This window comes from Fusarium fujikuroi, chromosome FFUJ_chr07 (assembly GCF_900079805.1).
Source record: "Fusarium fujikuroi IMI 58289 draft genome, chromosome FFUJ_chr07".
Lineage (NCBI taxonomy): Eukaryota > Fungi > Ascomycota > Sordariomycetes > Hypocreales > Nectriaceae > Fusarium > Fusarium fujikuroi.
Genome location: NC_036628.1, coordinates 239,419 through 259,089, shown reverse-complemented (window position 1 = coordinate 259,089; position 19,671 = coordinate 239,419). Strand labels below are relative to the sequence as shown.

At 48.3% G+C, this 19,671-nt stretch overlaps 9 protein-coding genes; 6 read left to right on the top strand and 3 right to left on the bottom strand.

The window, feature by feature from the left end:
* Positions 1-537: 537 nt before the first annotated feature.
* FFUJ_09064 (probable maltose permease (MalP)) lies at positions 538-2,178 on the top strand (the record flags this gene model as incomplete). Its single annotated transcript, XM_023580166.1, has 1 exon — positions 538-2,178. The coding sequence occupies one exon, from the start codon at positions 538-540 to the stop codon at positions 2,176-2,178; it is 1,641 nt and encodes a 546-aa protein (XP_023432991.1).
* A 285-nt stretch (positions 2,179-2,463) lies between these two features.
* FFUJ_09065 (related to transcription activator) lies at positions 2,464-4,008 on the top strand (the record flags this gene model as incomplete). The annotated part of the gene is made up of 1 exon (XM_023580165.1): positions 2,464-4,008. The coding sequence occupies one exon, from the start codon at positions 2,464-2,466 to the stop codon at positions 4,006-4,008; it is 1,545 nt and encodes a 514-aa protein (XP_023432990.1).
* A 357-nt stretch (positions 4,009-4,365) lies between these two features.
* Positions 4,366-5,261, bottom strand: FFUJ_09066 (related to transcription activator CUP2; the record flags this gene model as incomplete). XM_023580164.1 has 3 exons in its annotated part: positions 4,366-4,931; positions 4,987-5,133; positions 5,186-5,261. 3 exons carry the CDS (start codon positions 5,259-5,261, stop codon positions 4,366-4,368), a joined length of 789 nt encoding a protein of 262 aa, XP_023432989.1.
* Positions 5,262-6,085: 824 nt separating this feature from the next.
* FFUJ_09067 (uncharacterized protein) lies at positions 6,086-6,439 on the top strand (the record flags this gene model as incomplete). XM_023580163.1 has 2 exons in its annotated part: positions 6,086-6,233; positions 6,285-6,439. 2 exons carry the CDS (start codon positions 6,086-6,088, stop codon positions 6,437-6,439), a joined length of 303 nt encoding a protein of 100 aa, XP_023432988.1.
* A 443-nt stretch (positions 6,440-6,882) lies between these two features.
* Positions 6,883-8,604, bottom strand: FFUJ_09068 (related to 6-hydroxy-d-nicotine oxidase; the record flags this gene model as incomplete). XM_023580162.1 has 6 exons in its annotated part: positions 6,883-7,381; positions 7,426-7,839; positions 7,884-8,121; positions 8,171-8,197; positions 8,243-8,474; positions 8,527-8,604. 6 exons carry the CDS (start codon positions 8,602-8,604, stop codon positions 6,883-6,885), a joined length of 1,488 nt encoding a protein of 495 aa, XP_023432987.1.
* A 1,266-nt stretch (positions 8,605-9,870) lies between these two features.
* On the top strand, positions 9,871-11,199 carry FFUJ_09069 (related to integral membrane protein; the record flags this gene model as incomplete). XM_023580160.1 has 4 exons in its annotated part: positions 9,871-10,078; positions 10,126-10,145; positions 10,190-10,773; positions 10,818-11,199. The coding sequence occupies 4 exons, from the start codon at positions 9,871-9,873 to the stop codon at positions 11,197-11,199; spliced, it is 1,194 nt and encodes a 397-aa protein (XP_023432986.1).
* Positions 11,200-11,533: 334 nt separating this feature from the next.
* FFUJ_09070 (uncharacterized protein) lies at positions 11,534-12,939 on the top strand (the record flags this gene model as incomplete). XM_023580159.1 has 2 exons in its annotated part: positions 11,534-12,110; positions 12,155-12,939. 2 exons carry the CDS (start codon positions 11,534-11,536, stop codon positions 12,937-12,939), a joined length of 1,362 nt encoding a protein of 453 aa, XP_023432985.1.
* A 202-nt stretch (positions 12,940-13,141) lies between these two features.
* FFUJ_09071 (putative protein) lies at positions 13,142-14,638 on the bottom strand (the record flags this gene model as incomplete). Its single annotated transcript, XM_023580158.1, has 1 exon — positions 13,142-14,638. One exon carries the CDS (start codon positions 14,636-14,638, stop codon positions 13,142-13,144), a length of 1,497 nt encoding a protein of 498 aa, XP_023432984.1.
* A 960-nt stretch (positions 14,639-15,598) lies between these two features.
* FFUJ_09072 (uncharacterized protein) lies at positions 15,599-16,017 on the top strand (the record flags this gene model as incomplete). XM_023580157.1 has 3 exons in its annotated part: positions 15,599-15,736; positions 15,784-15,825; positions 15,874-16,017. The coding sequence occupies 3 exons, from the start codon at positions 15,599-15,601 to the stop codon at positions 16,015-16,017; spliced, it is 324 nt and encodes a 107-aa protein (XP_023432983.1).
* Positions 16,018-19,671: the final 3,654 nt, after the last annotated feature.

Here is a 19,671-nt window from a genome sequence, read left to right as displayed (position 1 = left end):
CTTGATTGGCTCTTGGCCGGACCGACGAGAAGTCAAAAGTCTAATCCCTCGTCTTCATTTCCCAATGGCTCACGAGCATCTGCTGATCTCCGCCACTTTTGGTGTCTCAGTGGTCAATGCTCGGTCCGATGAGCGAACCCCAGATTTACATGATTGTCTCCCCATGGGGGAGGTGAGAAGACACAACGGAGACTCCTCCACTGTTAACCAGACTCGAACGTCCTCCAGAGCCTCCCCCTGGAGAATTAACCTTACAATGTGGCTGACGCCCGGTCCAACATGGCTTCATTTACGCTTAATTCTAGACGACTCTGGTCTAGCACCGGTCCTATCACGGCCAACCCCGCGAAGGACTCCCTTTGCGCTAACAGTTGGCCCAAACTTTGCACCAAGGTCCTGTTTTTCCTTAATTTTCGCTTCTCGACAGCTTCAACTCCTTGAACATCTCCAACTATAAGATGTCGCGTATCGCTCACTAACTCACATCCATCATCACTCATCTCACCTTCTAAGTCTACTACTCATTGATCACCCACCATGTCTGATAGCAAGGTTGACAATGGCATCGCCCCTGTCGCGGTGCCAGTCGACGCCAACGTCGCTCATGAAGCCGCTGCTGCTACTGAGGCCGAGCACAACATGGGCCTGCTACAGTCGTTCAAGCTCTACAAGAAAGCTTGTCTGTGGTCCATCTTCCTCTCCCTCTGCATCATCATGGAAGGTTTCGATGTTGTCCTCCTCGGAAACCTCTTCGCTTATCCCCCGTTCCAGAAAAAGTTTGGTGTTGAGCAGCCAGACGGCACGTATCAACTGACAGCTGCCTGGCAATCTGGTCTCTCCAACGGAACTCTCTGCGGTCAAATTCTCGGTCTCTTCCTCAACGGTATCATTGCTGATCGCTTCGGTTACCGCAAGACACTGATCGGTGCGCTTATTGGCTGCATCGGTTTCATCTTCATCATCTTCTTCTCCGAGACCCTGGTCCAGCTTCTCATTGGAGAGATACTTATTGGTGTTCCCTGGGGTGTCTTCCAGACTCTCACTACAACCTACGCCTCTGAAGTCTGCCCTACCCACCTCCGCGCTTATCTCACCACCTATGTCAACCTCTGCTGGGTCCTCGGCCAGTTCATCGCCTCTGGTGTTCTCCGAGCCATGGTTTCTCGCACTGACGAGTGGGGTTACAAGATCCCATTTGCTCTCCAGTGGATGTGGCCTGTTCCTCTGATCATCGGAATCTACCTCGCTCCCGAGTCTCCCTGGTGGCTTGTTCGCCGCGGTCGCATCGAAGAGGCCAAGATCTCCCTCGAGCGTCTTACCGTCCGCAACAGCAATGTCGACTTCAAGCTCGATGAGACCATTTCCATGATGGTACACACCAACGAGATGGAAAAGGAAGCTCAGTCTGGTACCTCATACTTTGACCTCTTCAAGGGTGTCAGTCTTCGACGAACTGAGATTGTCTGTGTTACCTGGATGATCCAGACTCTCTGCGGCTCAACCTTTATGGGGTACTCTACCTACTTCTACCAGCAGGCCGGTATGGGTGTTGAGAACAGCTTCTCAATGTCCCTTGGTCAGTATGCCATCGGTGCTGTCGGTACCGTCTTTTCCTGGTTCCTCATGGGTTGGTTCGGTCGTCGCACCCTCTACCTCTACGGACAGCTCGCCATGTGTGTCTTTCTCCTGGCCATTGGCTGTGTCGCCTTTGCTGGTCGCGAGAATGTTGCTGCTCAGTGGACCATCGGGTCTCTTCTTCTCATCTACACCTTTACCTACGATTCGACCGTCGGACCTGTCTGCTACTCTCTTGTCGCTGAGCTGTCCTCCACTCGTCTCCGAACCAAGACCGTCGTCCTCGCCCGAAACGCATACAATATCACTGGAATCATGACCAACATCATCACCCCTCGCATGTTGAACCCGTCTGCTTGGAACTGGGGTGCCAAGGCTGGCTTCTTCTGGGCTGGAACCTGCTTCCTCTGTGCTGTCTGGACCTACTTCCGTCTTCCTGAGCCCAAGGGCCGTACTTATGGTGAACTTGATGTTCTCTTCGAGCGTGGGGTCGCTGCTCGCCAGTTCAAGACTACTGGAGTTGAGCGAGTTGATGCCGAGTTCCAGACCAAGGAAAAGGCTAGTGCCGTGTATGTTGAGAAGGTAGATAGCAATGCTTCTTAGATGGGCCGGGATAGAATTTTGAATGTAGGATGGAATAGTCATCATAGCGGTAATTTGGTAGTACGAGAAGAGATGAAAAGCTCAACATTCCTTGATACCTGCCTCTATCGTGTTGTGACGTGTCAAATGCTGGAACTACCCCAGTAATACCAGTTGAGGCTTGGCTCTAGACTCAGCTCGTCCGAATGTGGCGATGTGGGGTTATACCAACATACTTTAGCGTGATAAATCTCGTGCATCGACTCCGCATCCCTTCTCGATCACTTCATACTCAATCAACAAACAATGACCGGAAGAATCTCAAAGGCCTGCGATCCATGTCGCGTTCGCAAAGTCAAATGCAACGGCTCTGTCCCTTGTTCGCAATGTGGTCATCTCAATCTGGCATGCGTCTACTCCGCTGCAACCTCCAAGCGAAGACCAACCGTGCGAGGCCGATTGGTAGCGCAGATTCGAGAGGGGACAAAGCCTGATGATGCAAGGTCCAATTCTGCTTCGCCACAGACTGATGATCCTTCACCTGTCGCTTACAATGCGATACCGACGAGCATTGGATCGGCGTACTCTTCAGACTTTTTTCTCAATCTGCTACTCGACTATGAACGCGTGGTTTTTCCCGTCAATCCAATTGTTCTCCCTTCGGAGATTGTGGCTGCAATTGAGGTGATGGATCAAAGCTTTGAGGATGCCGCGCTTGTATACGCATACGCCGCTGTCACCATCAACCTGACACAGACATCTTGGGACTCGGAAGGCGAAGCACCTGTCAGAATCACAGAGCTCATGAACCTCAGCTTCAGGGCGCATAGGCAATCCGAGATGGGCGTTGGTATTCTTGGGAGGCTACCAGTCACAGTCAAACGTATTGTCACATGCGTATTTCTAGAGATCTGTCTCATGGCGTTCAAGCGATTCGACCGCAGTTTTGTCATTCTTCGAGAAGCCATTGCAATGATTCAGATGCTCGACTTAGATCGATACAAGGATGCCTCACTAACCGACCACGAACTAGCCACCCGACAGCGTCTGTACTGCGAGATTTCCATCCACGAACGTTTCCTCACGATAGTAGCCGGCCATCCCGCTATTCTTCCAATGCTCAGCCCGAGTGTCCCAGCACCAGACCATGAACTTCCTCCCCACGTTAACCAAGGTTTCAATCGGCTGATTGAGCTATTTCACGTACTGGATGATACCTTTTTGGCTCACTGGAGAGCCCAGCAAGATCCACAAGCTACGGCTCCAGAAATGACTGCTGCGTGGATTGAGCATAAACAAGCTCAGCTCGATCAGAACGAGATTGACGCTGCAGAGACTGATAATGCTTTGGTGTCGAGTGGCTGGGGTTTGTCGGAGCTTCAGCATGTGGACCTGTTCATCACACGATTATGGATGAGAATTCTGGTCTGGCAGCTTGCGTTATCTCAAGGGCTTCTACAGTCTGCAGTACCACAGAACTCTCATGAGGGCTTTTCGATGCATTTCCCCGCACAGCGTTTATCAACTCAATTACGCAATGTGGTTCTCCGATTGGAGAGGGTTGAGAGCATTGGACTGCATGGATCTGGGATCCTGCAGAAGCTGTTTGAGATTACGAGTACCGTGGCTGATGTGTTGGCGCTGCCAATTGGACCAGGCGAAGAACACGATGCTGAAGCGAGAGTTGAGGACTTTTTGTTCCTTGTCACGTTCTTGTTGAGCTTTGATAGGATTCATCAGAATCAGAGAGAGTACTTGAAGGAGAAGTTGAGTGCTCTACAGAGGGAGCAATCGGGATTTCAAAATCTGGCTACGTATAATCCGGACGGTTGGTGTGATCAACAGCAATAGCACGCAGTCCTGTAGCAATTAATATCGATTTACTTAATGAATGTCAGCTTTTCAAGCAGAAGTAGATCACACTCCAAAACGAGCATAGGGAACCCAATGTAACGGGCCAATCATATCCGGGCCACATGAGCAATAACGAAGGTAACAGAACAGTTAATGGCGGGAATAAGCACACTACATAACGTTAAAAATATGCTTAGTGCATGCTACACGAGTCTCCAAATTATCGCAGGTACACGTAGTGCGTGAATTTATTAAGTGGGAGTGACAATAGGGTACTAAAGTCGTACTTTTTCAACAATATCTGACGCACTGTGTCCACCACTGATCCAGGAAAAGCACCGAAAGTCCACGGTGTTAAAGTGGCTTGGACTGTGTTTCCGGATCGTGGGACTCACTCATCGTCAAATCCCCAAGTGCCCATTCGTCCGGGATATGTATTTGGCTGATGTCGATGTCATTGAAAAGATTGCTGGCATCAAATGGCCCCACTGTTGATGATGGATCGTGAAAACTCGGTATAGGACCCGGGCCATATCCAAAGTCTGGGGCTAGATCCCAGGTTCCCGCCAAGTTTGGCGGACTCTGTAAGAAGGTTTCTGGCAAATAATCCAGTACTGGAGGGTCCCATGTATCAAGCACGTCGCTAGAGTTCCAGGCACTCGGTATACCAAGATTCAGAGTCGAAATTGGGTCGATGGTGTCGGTTGTATCATGAGAAGCCGTTGAAGTAGGGGCACAGCATGAACGAGCTGGTGTCGGGGAAGTCTCTGTAGTCCTGTCCTCAGATTCGGGAGGCGATAAGGCAGTTGACGGTGTTGTGCTTTTGTCTGTTGAGAGTGGGGACTGGATGCCCTTCCTTTTTCTGCGATCTGTCTTGTGTGCACATTTGCAAGTCTCACCCTCATCGCACTGGCATCGCTCTGAGTACAGAACAGAGTCAGTATAAATTCCGATGAGATAGCCCAGGGAGCAAACCTTGTCCAAACTGCTTCAGCATTGCCTGATGTGATGCCGAAGCGCATTTGCATTTGGTGTGAACAGATCGGGAGTTGCGCAGGGTCCTACAGTGATTGCACTGAGAGACCGGACGTCCTTTTCTACTGACACTGAGAAGCGGGCGATCTATACATCGTGTTATCATGAGTTTGTGACATGGAGGATGCCCGGTCCTCACCAGTATGCTGACATTTGGCGACGCGGTGGCCACGAATACAGCTTTCACAGGCCAGCTTCTCTGCGTTGGAAGCCATCTCGAGATAAACTTGATAAGAAACAGTGCAGCAAGTCAGGGAAGATAGAAGTCAGGTATAATCCAGCCTTGAGAAAAGAATAAAGTAGAGATGGATTTAGTGAACAGCACGCTGGAAAAGGAAAGTGGGTAACCATCAGAAATCCGATATCGGGGGTATGTAGTTAAAGGGTATACAAGATGGCCAATAACACACATTTTCATAAGCCGTAAACCGTAAGAAGAGGGGCTATTCTGATATTGACTTAGTCGAGTTAGTTGCTTATAGATATTTACTGCCTAGCTACATATTTATCTAAATAATTGTTTATTAAATATAATTTCGGCGTATTCTCAGTCCTTAATTAATTCGCATTTATAAGCAATAGAAGCTATAATCTGCCATTCTAGATAGATTTGCTATTATTAGCACTGAAATCTCAGAGCTCTAATTAGCAAGTAGCTTGTAGGTGCGGGGTACTAAGACATGTTAATCACTTATCAGCTACGCCTTTAAAGCCAAAGCATGCAATATTATCGTGTTCTAGACTCAACTTCTGGTATCTGTAGTATGTTGGTGTTTTTAATAGTGGCTGGCTGAATGACTGTGGACGGTTTTAGTGCTACGCTATACCAGATCAGAAATTAGCTGCATCACCTTTTTAAGGCAATACTGTCACATGGTAATTAGATTCAATAGCTCTATCAATAGCTTATCCCAAGTTTGACATATAAATTACCCAGACTCCCCATTATATCACTTACATCTTCCTTTAGACTTTTAACTTTAAGTTAGCAGTTTTACAGTACCCATTATACGTCCTCAATCAGCCTCAGCCCGCAAGCATGTCAAACCTATACATACTCAACATCATCAATCAATCCGGCGAAGAAGCCGATTACTCCATCGACTGTGTATATGAAGATATACCCCCTGTTACGATCCGAGACAGAGACAACTGGATGACGGTCTTGAACCTCAACCAGCACTACAGTGAGCACTGCGCTACTGACCCCGTATTGAATTAGCTAACCTGCCCCCAAGTTCCCATCACGGTTTCGGTACTTCCGCAAGGCGATTCCCCATCTGTTAGTTTCGTTCTGGCTAAGAACGGACAAGGTGTAAGAGGAGACGTAGTACATAGCCCCGGGGATCAACTGACAATTGATGTTGGAAATAACATTGGAACTCCTTTATAAGACTATCTTATAATAGTGATGGCTTAGCATTTTGTCTGAATATATTTATTTGTGTTCTTTATGTCTTGCGAGCTAGAGAACCTCTGTTGAACTGGTGACTTTTATAGGAGCAGGTATTCTTTAACCTTCTCAGCAAAATGTTTTAAACCCCTCTAAAAGTGAAAATTACTATTACTTTAATATTATTATAAAGACAAATAAAGAATTACCTCTACTACATTTATCGTTATATAACTCTTGTCTGCAACTCGACGTAGGTCATTATCTCCTATCTTACCCTGTATTGCGCTATTAGGATTGGTGCCAGGACCCCTGTTAGAAGAGTGACGCAGAGCCGACGCGAGGCGCATACTGACGGCACAGTAATTATGCGGCTCACAAGCAATTGAAACGAATGACGCATTCAATATTGGCATTCACATATCTATCAAGACTACTCTACTTTAAGCAACCTTGGAGATCTTGAATCCGCCAGGCAGTCTAGTCTGGAATACTCCCTTGGGGTCATACTTCTTAGCAACCTTGCGAATGAACTCAACATTCTTAGGGCCATAAGTAGACAGAGGATCCTGGGTAAAGTCGGCGTAGTTGAGATACTCCCAGTCGACAGCAGCGCCCTGATCGATACTGTACTGCTTCATCGTCTTACGGAAGCGAACCATGCGCTCACGAGCAATCTTCTCTTGCTCGACGCCGTTGATCATCAGCTGGACCTGGAACATGACGGCATTGTCCTTCTCGCGGTCAAGACCGACGACGTTGCCGCCTCGCTCGAGGGAGTGCTTGGAGAAGATGGTAGGGATGGCCTGGAAGATGGCGTGGCAGATAAAGTCGCCGTCGGGGGATTGAGCCTTCCAGTCGCTGACGAATTGCTTGTGCAACTCTAGAGCCTTCTTGTACAAGCCGAGTTTGTTCTTGAAGGTGATGGCGAACCAGACGTTGCTAACGATGTCAGTATTGACTTGACAGACGAGGTTGGGACCTACCGGTATCCAGCGACAAGCTCAAGCTCAATCGTCATGTTGCGATGAGTATCCTTGCGTAGGTTGGAAGTCTCATAAGGAATCTTCCAGAACTCGTCCAAGGCCTTTGGAGCGACAGCACCAGTGGTATCCTCGTACGACACAGTGATGCCGATCTTGCCAGCCTGAGGAGTGTAACTCCAGAAAGGAATGACTGATCCATCCTGATAGTTGACGATATTATCGGTCCAGTCTTTGTAGGCCTGGACGTGCGCATCGGTTGTTTCTTCGGCCGAGTAGGTAACCAGGCCGCCCCAGAGGAGAGGAGCGTCGAAGGCCTGGACGTCGAAGCGGGTGACGATACCGAAGTTGGCTGAGCCACCTTTGAGGGCCTCCCATAGATCGGCGTTGTTGTCCTTGTTGGCATTGACGATGCGTCTATGAAACATTAGTAGACGTCGCTATAGCGTGCGTGTACATACCCGTCGCCGAGGACAACCTCAAAGTTGACAACCTGGTCGCAGCCAAAACCCCGACGGGCAGTATAAAAGGTATTGCCTCCGCCAGTCAAGAAGCCAGCGACACCGACAGTCGAAGTGCGACCGCCTGCAGCAGTAGCACCATATGGCTCAAGGGCGCCATAGACATCCCGCCAGATGGAACCAGCTTGGATCTGAGCGACCTTTGTGTTCTTGACATACGTGGTCTTGTTCATCAATCCTGTGCATGTTAGTTGTTTCACGCTGAGCCAATCGCAAAAGCAACTTACCCATGTCAATAGTGACACCATCGTTGACTGCACGCAATTAGACAAACTCAATCAAGCGAGCATCAAACTCACTGTTATTCGCCGCCCAGACGGTGTGTCCACCGCTTCGAATCGCGAAATTACACTTTGTATCAGATGTCAATGTCTTGACAATCGTAGATACATCCTTGGCGCTCTCGGGCTGAACGATACAGTAGGGCTCCAGCTGCGACGACACGGAAAAGTACGACTCAGTGCGGGTCTTGTAGCCGTTACTATTGGGGTAGTAGACGTGCTTCAGACCCTTTGCTTCAAGTGAGGCACACTGAAACACGAGAGGTCAGTGACATTTTCTCAATGTGACAGAAATAGCTTACGCAAGTCTCCATTGCTACGGCGGGTGAAGCAGCGAGGAGGGCTGATGCCCAAGCCAAGACTGAGGCGCTCGTCTTCATGATTGCGATGAAACGGGATTATGGGATGTCACCTTGAGGGGGAGAGAAGATCTGAGAGGACAAGTCTGTGCGGGAACTTGGGTACTTTTTGTTGATGGGCAAGATCGTCTGCTGCAGAAGCGGCTGAGGAACTGGCGGGTCTGGTTCATGGGGGAAAATCACGCAGATGGAGTCGAATGCTTGGGGGGAGGGGAATGCGATTGGTTCGTCAGATGGGCTGGAGGTTGGATTTGGTAAGGGATTCATGGCATTACTCGATTATGCATGTTGGTTGATCCTGCATAGATGATCTTGATCGTTTTCGGCCATGATCCCGGGATTAACATGGTTCATCCATAGGTGAGCAGGCAGACGGGCAAGGTAACGGCAGGGCATCTGCTAGACAGTATGAATAATGTGTACGAGACGGAATTTGTTGGTAGAGGTTATTTGATCGACAATGCTTTGACGTCTTCACAATAGTCACCACTTCATCTCTGGCCGTCTAGATTGACGAGATGTCAGTGCTAAATCAAGCTTAAGCTCAATCGATGTCATGCTCGACCCTAAAGCTAGCTCCAAGCCCGCGCTGACAGTGGATTAACGACACTCTAAATAGATACGACCCAAAGTCTCGGTGAACTCGAGGCCAAGGTTTTCAGGGGAACCATTGTTCCCTCAATCAGCGGCACATGCATTCTGCAACCCTCAGGGGATAGAGCCCGAGCGTTACATCGGCAGTTGGGGCTGACGGCTCGTAAGCAACCGTAAAAGGCGGGGATTATGACGATCGCTTGATCTCGAGTCATGACCCCTGTTCACAGCCCGTTACAGCGCGGAATTACCGTGTGAACAGACCAGCTAAAACCTGTATTTTGCGGGACGTTGAACTGGCCGGCCAAATCAATTTCTACGAGTCTAGACTTGTTGTGGAAGGCCGGCATAACTAACTCTCTCTACCCGGACGGCCCGTCAAGTTTGACGTTTTATTTTTCCCTCTAATTTCGCCTGACGTTTCCCCAATAATTAAGGTTCAACCCCAGTCATTTCTCTGTCGTCTCTTTTCTCACATGGAATTCTGTAGGGAACATGCCCCTTTGCGTAGTGATCATCAAATCACGTTCAGCTGTATATCAGTAGACGATGTGACTTGAAAGATTTGCACGACTTGATGCCCAAATGACACCTAACGATTCTGCGTCTCATTATTTTCCATCTCATACCCGTCATGTCTTCTGAGTTGCACTACGCGAGGATAAACTCTCAGCTCATTGAAAGTCTGTTACAATGTCGTTTCCTGTCGTGAATGGCGTCGAGGTTGCGGTGCCGCCTCCGTCGGGGTACAGAGTTGACTTTGAGAACCCGCTGACTGACGCGTCGATGGTGAGGAATGCGTATTGGATATTTGGACTGGAGTTTGCGATAGCGACGGCGTTTTTGGGCCAGCGGATGTATACGAATGCAGTGATTTTGCGAAAATTCTTGATTGACGACTGTGAGTTTAGCAGGTTGTTTGCTTGGGACTACGCTAATTGATGGCAGATTTAATTCTTTTCGCTTGGGTACGAGGGCCAGTCTACTTCAACGTCGTTTACTTACCATCTAGGTCCTCTCTATTGCGGCTCAATCATGTCTTCTCAATGCATACAGTCGCAAACTACTCGGCGTCCATGCATGGGAGATGCCAATCGACAGCAACACCCAAGCTAACCTACTCGTCATGTGCACAACGCTGACGTATATCCCGACGACAATCCTCTCCAAGCTGACGCTCTGCTTCTTTTACTATCGCCTCTCGCCGTCTTTATGGTACCAATACTCGGTCTACTTCACCGGCTTCCTCTGCAGTGCTAGTCTCGTCGGCATTTGGTTCAGTGTTCTGTTTGCATGCAAGCCTATTGCTGCGGGATGGGATGTTAGGATGTCGGTTGGGGCTACTTGCATCAATCGCCCTCCCATCTACATCACCCAGGCTGCCTTTGGTTGCATCACTGATGTGATGCTGCTGGTGTTGCCTATTCCGACTGTTATCGGTCTGCAAATGTCTACTCGACAGAAGCTTGGTCTCGTTGGTCTCTTTGCTATCGGTTCCATAACTCTCATCACATCCATTGTCCGACTGGTTCTTCTTCTGCCGAGCTTGTCAAATCCCGACCAGAGTTGGTCGTTGGCAGAAGGTTGCCTCTGGGTGTAAGTCCTTACCACTATTTGTATAACCCATCTGACAACGACAGCATCATTGAAGCTAATTTACTCATTATGTGCGGCTCGCTCCCAACCCTTCGCGTCTTTCTCAAGAACGTCGCCCCTCGAGTCCTTGGCGACAAAAGCACCCGCAAAGGCAGCGAAGAACAAAGTGGAAGCGCCAATTTTGGCCTCCATACTTTTGGCGGTTCAAATGGTCCACGACGCAAATTTGATACGCTCGTGGAGCTGGAGCATGATACTCACTTCAACAGAGTGAGCTTGCGGCCCGAAGGGTTGGGTAAGACAGACGTAAACATCTACAGTGGAAGGTCGGATGAGTCTTTGGAGAATAACCCGACTGGGGATAATGATAGCGAGGACGGCATACTGCAGACACGTACTACGACTGTTCAGTATACGAATATGTAACCAATGATGAAAAGTAATCGTAATTGAATTGGACCCCATTCATCGGCATATCTAACTTTTCAGTCAAAAGCAAGACTTTAGGCAACAGTGAGGGCAATGAGCATATTGACTGCCTGTGTATATTGGTGTTCTTTATCTTGGTGCCTCGGGGCTAGCCTCTTAAACTCTCAATTATCACAGAATTAGACCCTTGATCGATTTGGCTTATCTGAGTGGATACTTGTTCTTATCTGTTGGCGGGTCGACCTTAGATTGGCGACCTGAAGTTGATCAGCAGCTGAAACTCATATTAACTAAAGTTCACAGTACAACCGCAGTATAATCATCAGTCAACATGTCAAACACGCGCATTCAGATCGACCCTGAGGGCGACACTCTCATAATTCTCCCAGTCGAGCCTGCTTCTACTCCATCTGAGACCACAGACTCCCCCACCGAGAACCACTACCTCTGCTCCAAGAAGCATCTAACCCTTGCCTGTCGCCGGGCAGCAAAACTCTTCTCAAGCCAATTCAAAGAGGCCTCAGCCGAGCCAGACGGCCTGTACCACTGGAAATTCGAGGGGATCTTCAACGCCGAAGCGTTCGAGCTCGTTCTGAAGATCATCCATGGAAAAACACGTGATGTCCCCCGCAGTGTCAAGCTGGATCTATTAGCCGACATCGCGACGATCGTCGATGATCTGGAGTGCTACGAGGCTGTGGCGTTTTTCAGCACAAACTGGCTCTTTGGATGGACTGTTGAATGTCCCAGCACTGAACAGTTGAGGGACAAGCGATTGGCCCAGGTGATCCTGGCATCCTTTGTCTTTGAGCACGCATCGCTTTTTCAGACCTACACAAAAATGGCCATAAGACACAATATCGACGTCACGTCGACTTATGATCTGCCTATCCGGGCAGATGTTTCTGGTATGTCAGCTAGTACAAGTACATAACCGCAACTGACGTTCAAGATAAAATTGAAAGCACCAGAATCGAGATTTTGCAGCGTCTTTTGGATGGGTTAGAAAACCTCCAGACCAAGATCCTCGCAGATAAGGTGGGCTGCAATGAAGCATGTCGAGCCATGCTTCTGGGGAGTTTGTTGCAAGGAATGAAGAAGTCGCGGATATACCCCTGCCCGCCGGCACCATTCCCTAACCTATCTCTCGACGCTGTGCTCGCATCGTTGGCCAACGTGCAGTCGCCAGCCTATTTCGGACCGCAAAGCCAAGGGCCACTCCTCAATTACTCCGGCAGATGGAACCTTGATCCCACATCTGCGAGCGTCGTGTCTGGGGGTCTTCTGGGATATCAATCTGGTCTTGTTCAGGGACAGCCAAAGCCTGCACCAGCTGGGGCCAATACTTTCTCTGCATCAACACCTCAGCAGACTGCCGGCGCTAGTGGTACCGCTCAGCCTTCCGGTGGTCTATTTGGTAATAGAAATGCTCCTCAAACCTCCAACGCTCGACCCCCGTTCAACTTTGGGCGTCCCTCTTCTGGTGATGTCCCTGGTACATCTTCTGTGTCTCAGAACACCAGCAGTCCTCAGGTATCTTCTCAATCGGGAACTAATGGTTTATTTGGTAACAGTGGTCCTAATACTAAGATCACTCCCTTGACGGCAGAGAGCCCCGACCAGCCTCAAACTATTGTTAGGCATCACTGCCGTTTGAAGGACCTTATTGAACCCCTGTTGGTGGCAGCTGAAAAGGAAATCACAGGACTGAAACTTGCAGACTTCCCTCGGCCTTAGTGGTTGAATTGTTGTATAAGAAGTTTAGCCTCCAGCACATGAATTCTAGATTACATGAACCTTTTTCTGAGCCACTCTACTAGAGACTTTATTCGGCTAAGGAGGGGGTGAATTGTGTCTACAAGCTTATGTTGATGCGTCTAACTCGTCCTTGACTTCTGTCTCCAAAGATAAGCATAGTTCTTTGAATAATTATCCAAATTCACGTAAAAGCAGCCCCATCCCTGTGAAGGGCCCAATCAACCAAAAGCTCAGGATTATCTTCAATCTCCTCTCTACAGCTCATCATCCACTTCCATTTGCTTTCAATAGCATCCGACCGACGGACCCATTTGTCGTAAAGGCCATCAAGGACCCGATACTGCGGATTTTGGGCATCGCTCTGCTTCGCCCGGTCCAAGAGATCTTTCCATTGTCTGCGACGGGTATTGATAAGATCAAGATTCTCACGGGATAAGCCCGAAGTGAGACCTATGATAACCTTCGGCGTCTGTTGAAGAAGAACTCCCCACTCCTCCGCCTCGGTTTGTGGAAGGTGGTAGACGGGCGTGTAGTACTGGGTGTTGAGAAGGTGATATAGCTGTGATACATAGAGACTAAGTCTCTTGTCAAGGAGAGCCAAAATCCATTTCGTCAGAGATTCAGTGAGTTGTTCACGGCCTCTGGTGTCAGAAAGGCACTTGTTGCAGAAGCTCGTGTCATGCTTCTTTCCTGGTAACTCTGCTTCCTCAGATACACCATGTCTCCATCCCCAACGGTGTCCTTCTAAGCGAAAAGACCGGATCTCTTGCCAGCGCTCGCATCTGCGGCACCGAGCCATGTACATGGTATACAGATACACACCGACGCTGTGGCTTTTCACGAACGGCTGCTCGCTTTTCAGTGTACCGAGGAATCCTGGGAAATTGCGATCCAGGTCTGACTTGAAACCGACTCGCCGACTGGGAATGACGGGAAAGCTTTGACTGCCACGATCGCCCACAAGCCGATGAGACAAGGATCCTTTGCGAAATTTGCACTCAATGCATTTCCGAAGATATCTTTTCTTACCGCAGTCATCGTTCTCAATCAGAAGTGCGATTTTGTCAAACAACTCCAGTTGTTCATCATCGTCCATATCGCGAAATTCCTTCTCAAACAGCTTTTCAAACCCAGCCAAAACGGTCACGTCTAAAATGTCCAAATGTTCAGCTGGATGTCCTTCGACATCACACATGACGCCTTTTGTCACCGCGAAAGAGTAAATTCTGCGTCTGCTTTTCTCCAACTGATATGCTTCAGAGCCGGGGGCCAGTCGATCCTGAGGCCGCCAGTTGGGGCGAGGTTCCCAGGTAGTAATCATCTGAGCAGCATCAGAGTTCGGAAGAGGCTTCCGGTAGCTCAAACGTAGCAGCGACTGGTTATCGAAGAATTTGTTTGAAAGAAGACGAAGGCAGCTTGTGCAAGCCCAACGCATTGATTCCCATGCTGCATCTTGCCAACTGGGCTCCAATCTGCTGTCTCTTGACCGATAGGTGAGAGTTGGGCCGCCGTGCTCAGCTGACAACTCAACTTGAAGAAGACGCTCGACTAAGTGTCTCTTTTGCGGGTTCACAAGACGTCTAAAGTGTCTGCTGGATTGGCTCACTGAAATGAGGCCGACGGGGTCGAGGAGACGGATGATCTGACATTGGATCTCGTTCGGAAAGTCAGTAAGCATTGGTAATGAAGTTGGTGAGTAAGAGTCTGGAGAATCAATAAACTTAAAGGGTTTGGCAGAGGAACAGAGGCTTTTAATTCCTAAAGTAAAAGGTGTTACGGATTTAGCACTATTCTAGGTTGACTAAAGAGTGAGTTATATAATGAAAACCATTAATGAACATAGATGGCTGACTAAGGCTCTGTTTTAGGCAGCCAACCTTGGCCATTAGCCTGTTTTAGCCAGTGGGATCTTATGTGTAGAGGTCTTTTAAGGCAGTAATTCAATCTAAATAAGGGTTACTAAATGAAATACAAGATATGTAGCCTATTACTTACTAAGACTCTTATTTACATTGATCCTTTCCTAAGCCTCCCTGTTGTAAATTCAGTCTCACTAAGAACTAATGTTTAGGCGCTACTTGGAAGCAGAGAGACGATAGTCAGCATAGCAGCGCAAATTGGGAAGCTCCCGTAAAAGTCTGGTTGCCCGGTATATTATTGGGACACTCGGTATTCGCTGCCGTAATTCGAACCGAAACAAAGTTCGTATTGCTATCGGCCGCGGTCACTTTCCCGTTTTCTTCCGTACACTGGGAATTTGAGCGATTGTCGAGGGGATGATCCAACGAGCAGCTGAAACTTCGAGTACACGCATACTCGGCGGTAATTCGGAATCTCTCAAAGACTCCGTGGGCCACTCAATATCTACGGATACAAACCAGATAGGAGGGCAACAGGAGACTGAACGAGATTGCGACCCCAACATTGGTAGATTGCATCATAGCATCCGATCAATTTCGAGAACGCTTCTGTTTTGAACTCACATCATCTCGACAATGTACCCCCCGGTTTCAATTTATCCGAAGTCTCCGAGTTTCGGAGAAGGTGGGGAGCGGGTATTTAATCTGCTGTTACACAGAGTGAGCGTACGAGTTCCCAACACAAAGCGACGATACTTCAGACACGAAATCAACTCACCATGTCAACTAACGGTTGCATTTCTTCTCGAGCTGTGACTTATCTACCACAAGCTCCCAAGTTCTTTGACGTACTTGACGACCTATGGGAACCTCAAACAAACCCTCGCGGCCTTGTTAACCTTGGACTCGCTGAGAATGTACACAACAGCTTGGCGATGACTTGAATTTGAGCTGACTCTCAAAGGCATCGATGCAGACAGAACTGATTGGGTACATCAATTCCAAGGTATGTAATTTAGATATTCATGGTGTAGTAGTTTGCCGACATTCTCAGCTTCACGCCACCTCACATGCCCTGACGTATGGCGATGGCTTTACTGGCTCCAAACGGTTGAAGCAGGCTTTTTGCCACTTCCTAAACAAGCGCTTTCGACCTGCGATCCCTCTTGTTCCCAAACGCCTCCTTATCACACCTTGAGTATGCAGCGATGTTGAGTGCTACGTGGGGTTGCTGTTCGATGAGGGTGATGAAGTGCTTATCGGCAGATCTTATTGGGTTGCTTTTAGTTACATCTTTGGGATCCAAGCATAATACATACCCCGATCACTCCGAAGAGCACTTCAGTAACGCTCGTAGGGTCAGCATTCGTGAGGCCTCGTTCGGCACCACCGACCCCTTCAGTTTAGAGGGTATCGGAGAATATGAGAAGGAGTACTTACAAGCCAAAGAAGAGGACAAAAACGTCAAGGCTATCATTTTATGCACTCCGCGTAATCTTCTTGGTTTGTGGACAGTATTGGGCAGCTGTGTTCTATAAAGTGACATCATCGCAAGGTCGTTGGTATTCCGAAGAAGTTCTAATAGCTTACATGGGGCTGTGCAACAAACTGGACTTGCATCTTATCTGTGATGAGAGATATACTAACTATCTGTGTTCGAGAAACTCAAGATGACTGAAACTGTGCCATTCACATCGTTTCTCTCGATAAACCATACGCAGCTGATGTAATGCTAGGATTTTGGAGCCACAGGCTTACGGGTTGTGTTACAAGTCAACGCAGTTAATCATACCTGAGATCTCTTGGGAGCTTCTTGTATGAAGCAAATCTCCGCTATTAGTATGGTGCACTGACAGTTTCACAGGCTCTTTGATTTCCCCTTAAGCCTTGCTGACAATATCGTGGCGTTTCTCCTAACCGATGGAGAATATGTTCAGTATATCTCATCTTACCACGAACGACTGGCGGAAAGTCACGCCGTTGCAACACAACTGATCCCAAAGCATAAGATCTCATATCTAAATACTAATGCTTCGTTGTGCTTGACGGTCAACCTAGCTGCAGCATGCCAAGGTCAAGAGGTAACAGACGATGAGATTTTAAGTTGGCTCTGGAAGAAGAAAGTTTATCTTACATCTGGAACTAGTTACAGGAGCGAGGTGTCCCGTTGGTTCCGTGTGGTGAGTGCACATCCTCGATATGTGCTAGATGAAGGTTTAAAGAGGGTAGGCTATGCCCTACGCTGATTTGGGTCGAGTGGCATGCCCCTGGCTTCTGCCTCTGGGTCCAAGGTGCCAAACTTAGCCCAAGTTGCGACAAGTCGGGTGGCGATGTCATCGAGGCGAGAGGCGTTGGCGGAATCGTTCTTGAGAATTTGAACTAAGCTTATCTCGTCAGCTTTCCAAAGAAGAGCCACTGGCATGGCAACGTCAAGTCCAGCATTGGCGTGTTTAATGCCACTCTTTCAAAGTTGTAAGCTACATGTGCTACCCTTATGGCTGAGAGCTTAAATCAGCACAGAGAACTTAGTGCTCGTACCACGTCAAGATAACGAAGACCTGGAAGCCCAGCTGGTTCTTGATAATATCGTTCATAAGCTTGCTGTTTTGACAGGGGTAAGAGTTATCAATTCGGTTGCACGAACCTATGACGTATTCGCAACACTTACACAAACAGCATTGTAAAGGAGCTACAGGTAGACCTCGTGTATAGCTCGATCCTTAAGGTTAGAAGCGACCGAGGCGTTGGCCTTTGTCGGGAGATTTATGGCAGCCATGCAGTTGGTCTCCTGCTCACGGGCGATTAGGTGCTTGGGGCAGGTAATGATGGATTTTTAGAGATCCTTAATGGTTAGGTCAGTCAAGGCGTCAGGGGGGTGGGGATCGTTGCTTGGAGATTCCCAGTTTCTGCTACTTTAGTATAGGTGCATGGGTACCATAGCATCTTCTGAAATTCGACATAACCTCCAGTATTTAGCTCTCTATACTGTGGAAGAAGAAAATAATTAGCAACTCATTCTGCAGATTTTGTAACGTTGTAGAGCACTATGTAGTATTGATGCTCAGATCTTGCATAGGGATGGCTATATATACCCTTTAACCCGCCGAAGTACCTTGACCCAGTCGGAAATAGCCATAGCCATGTTACTGGAATGAATAATGTCTGAATGGTATTCAGAACATGAGAACACAGGTTCATACAGTCTAGCCAGGTCATCGATGTAAAAGACGCTGGCAGATGGTATAAATAGAGGCTGTATAGGGGGTATGTCGATTACGACAAATTGAGCAAAGAAGTGATGGTCTGCCACTAGAAGGAAGATCGGCAGGGGGGTTAGAGATCGAGTACAATCCAGATTCCAAGGCTTACTGCCAAGAAATCACATTCCCGTACCAGTTCCGACGCCCAAGACATATTCTTCAAAGCCGGCACTGAGACACAAGAGAGACTTTCCACCAAGGACAAGAACATGCAGCAGGTGATGAAGAATATTTCCCAATTCCATTCATGATTCGTCATTTGGAAATACGTATTTTTGCATATCAAAGCTATGGTAAGTATGACCTTCTTCATGAATATATTAGGTCATAGAAGATGTCAGGGGTTTTGAGAACGAACAGGAAGCTGCGGAATCTCTACCTGTTCCATTAAATTACAAGTGTCTGTTGTGATAAGGTTTACGTTATTCTCTCCCGCAGACAGTAACAGGCTCTCCTCAAGATTTGACGAACCATGAGCCGTTGAAAGCCCATCGAAAGGGATTTCATTAATAAACTTTCCGAACCACATGTTTGTGGCGACGATGGGATGCTTGGCTCGCACAGACCTTTCGGCCTTGGTTGGCTATCCCCAATGTTGGACTCATCACGCCGCTTCGTCTTCAAAGGGCCTTGGGCAAGGTCAACTATGATAGGGTGGCGCGCAAACGCCATCGATCCGAGTTCAAGTCCTGTCTGGCAACCCTCTGAGTTGATTGGTACACTGTCGAAAGCATCCGTTCAGCTCTTCTTTTGCTTGACTGTAATTAGACTCAAATCCTGGCGGATCCCAGATGACCCCACCTTTATGCCATGTCAGGGTGAGGCAACTGTCTGAGTTATTGGTGGTCAAACATACATTGGCAGAGTTTCTAATCACCTCTCCAATACCACTCATGTTCTCTATCTCCGTATTCAACTTCCGTTGGTCTCCTCTGAACAGATTGACGCGGTTCAGCAAAAGCTGTGATAGTGTTGTATCCCTTTGAAACATCTTGAAAGGCATTCTCGGGCCCAATACTGGCAGTGGGGGTGTCTCTCCAACGAGCTTCTGACCAGAGACAGAAGGCCAACGCATGTTAGATGAATTGATCTGCGGTGGGACTTCCAATGAGAAACCTTGCAATGCTGTCAGCTGTCGGGTTGATGACTTGTGGGTCTACAGTACTTCCAGTAACGGGTGTTTCGCACAAACCTCTACGAGAATGCCAGAAACCCGACCTGGTTGCAGGTCTTGGCTCACTTGTCAACTCTTTACAGCTGCTACGAGGTGATCTGGGGGTGACTTCACAGTGTCGCTAATTCGCTCAAACTTGCCGACGCGCACTGTCTTTCCCAGATCGTACTGAATGACCAAGCCGCCAACGACAACATCCCTGAGTCGGACATCGTTTCCTGTCGTGGGGACACCACCACCAATACTGACCATAAGTCCGATATGGATATTAGGAAAGCTCAGTAAGATATTGCTAGCAACCGTGATAGCTTCTATGATGCCGTAGCTCGGCAGGCATACCAGGACTTGTGAGGGCCTGTTCGGGCCAGTATATACATGTTTCTATCCCCAAAACAAAGAGGCAGACAAATCTGCATTA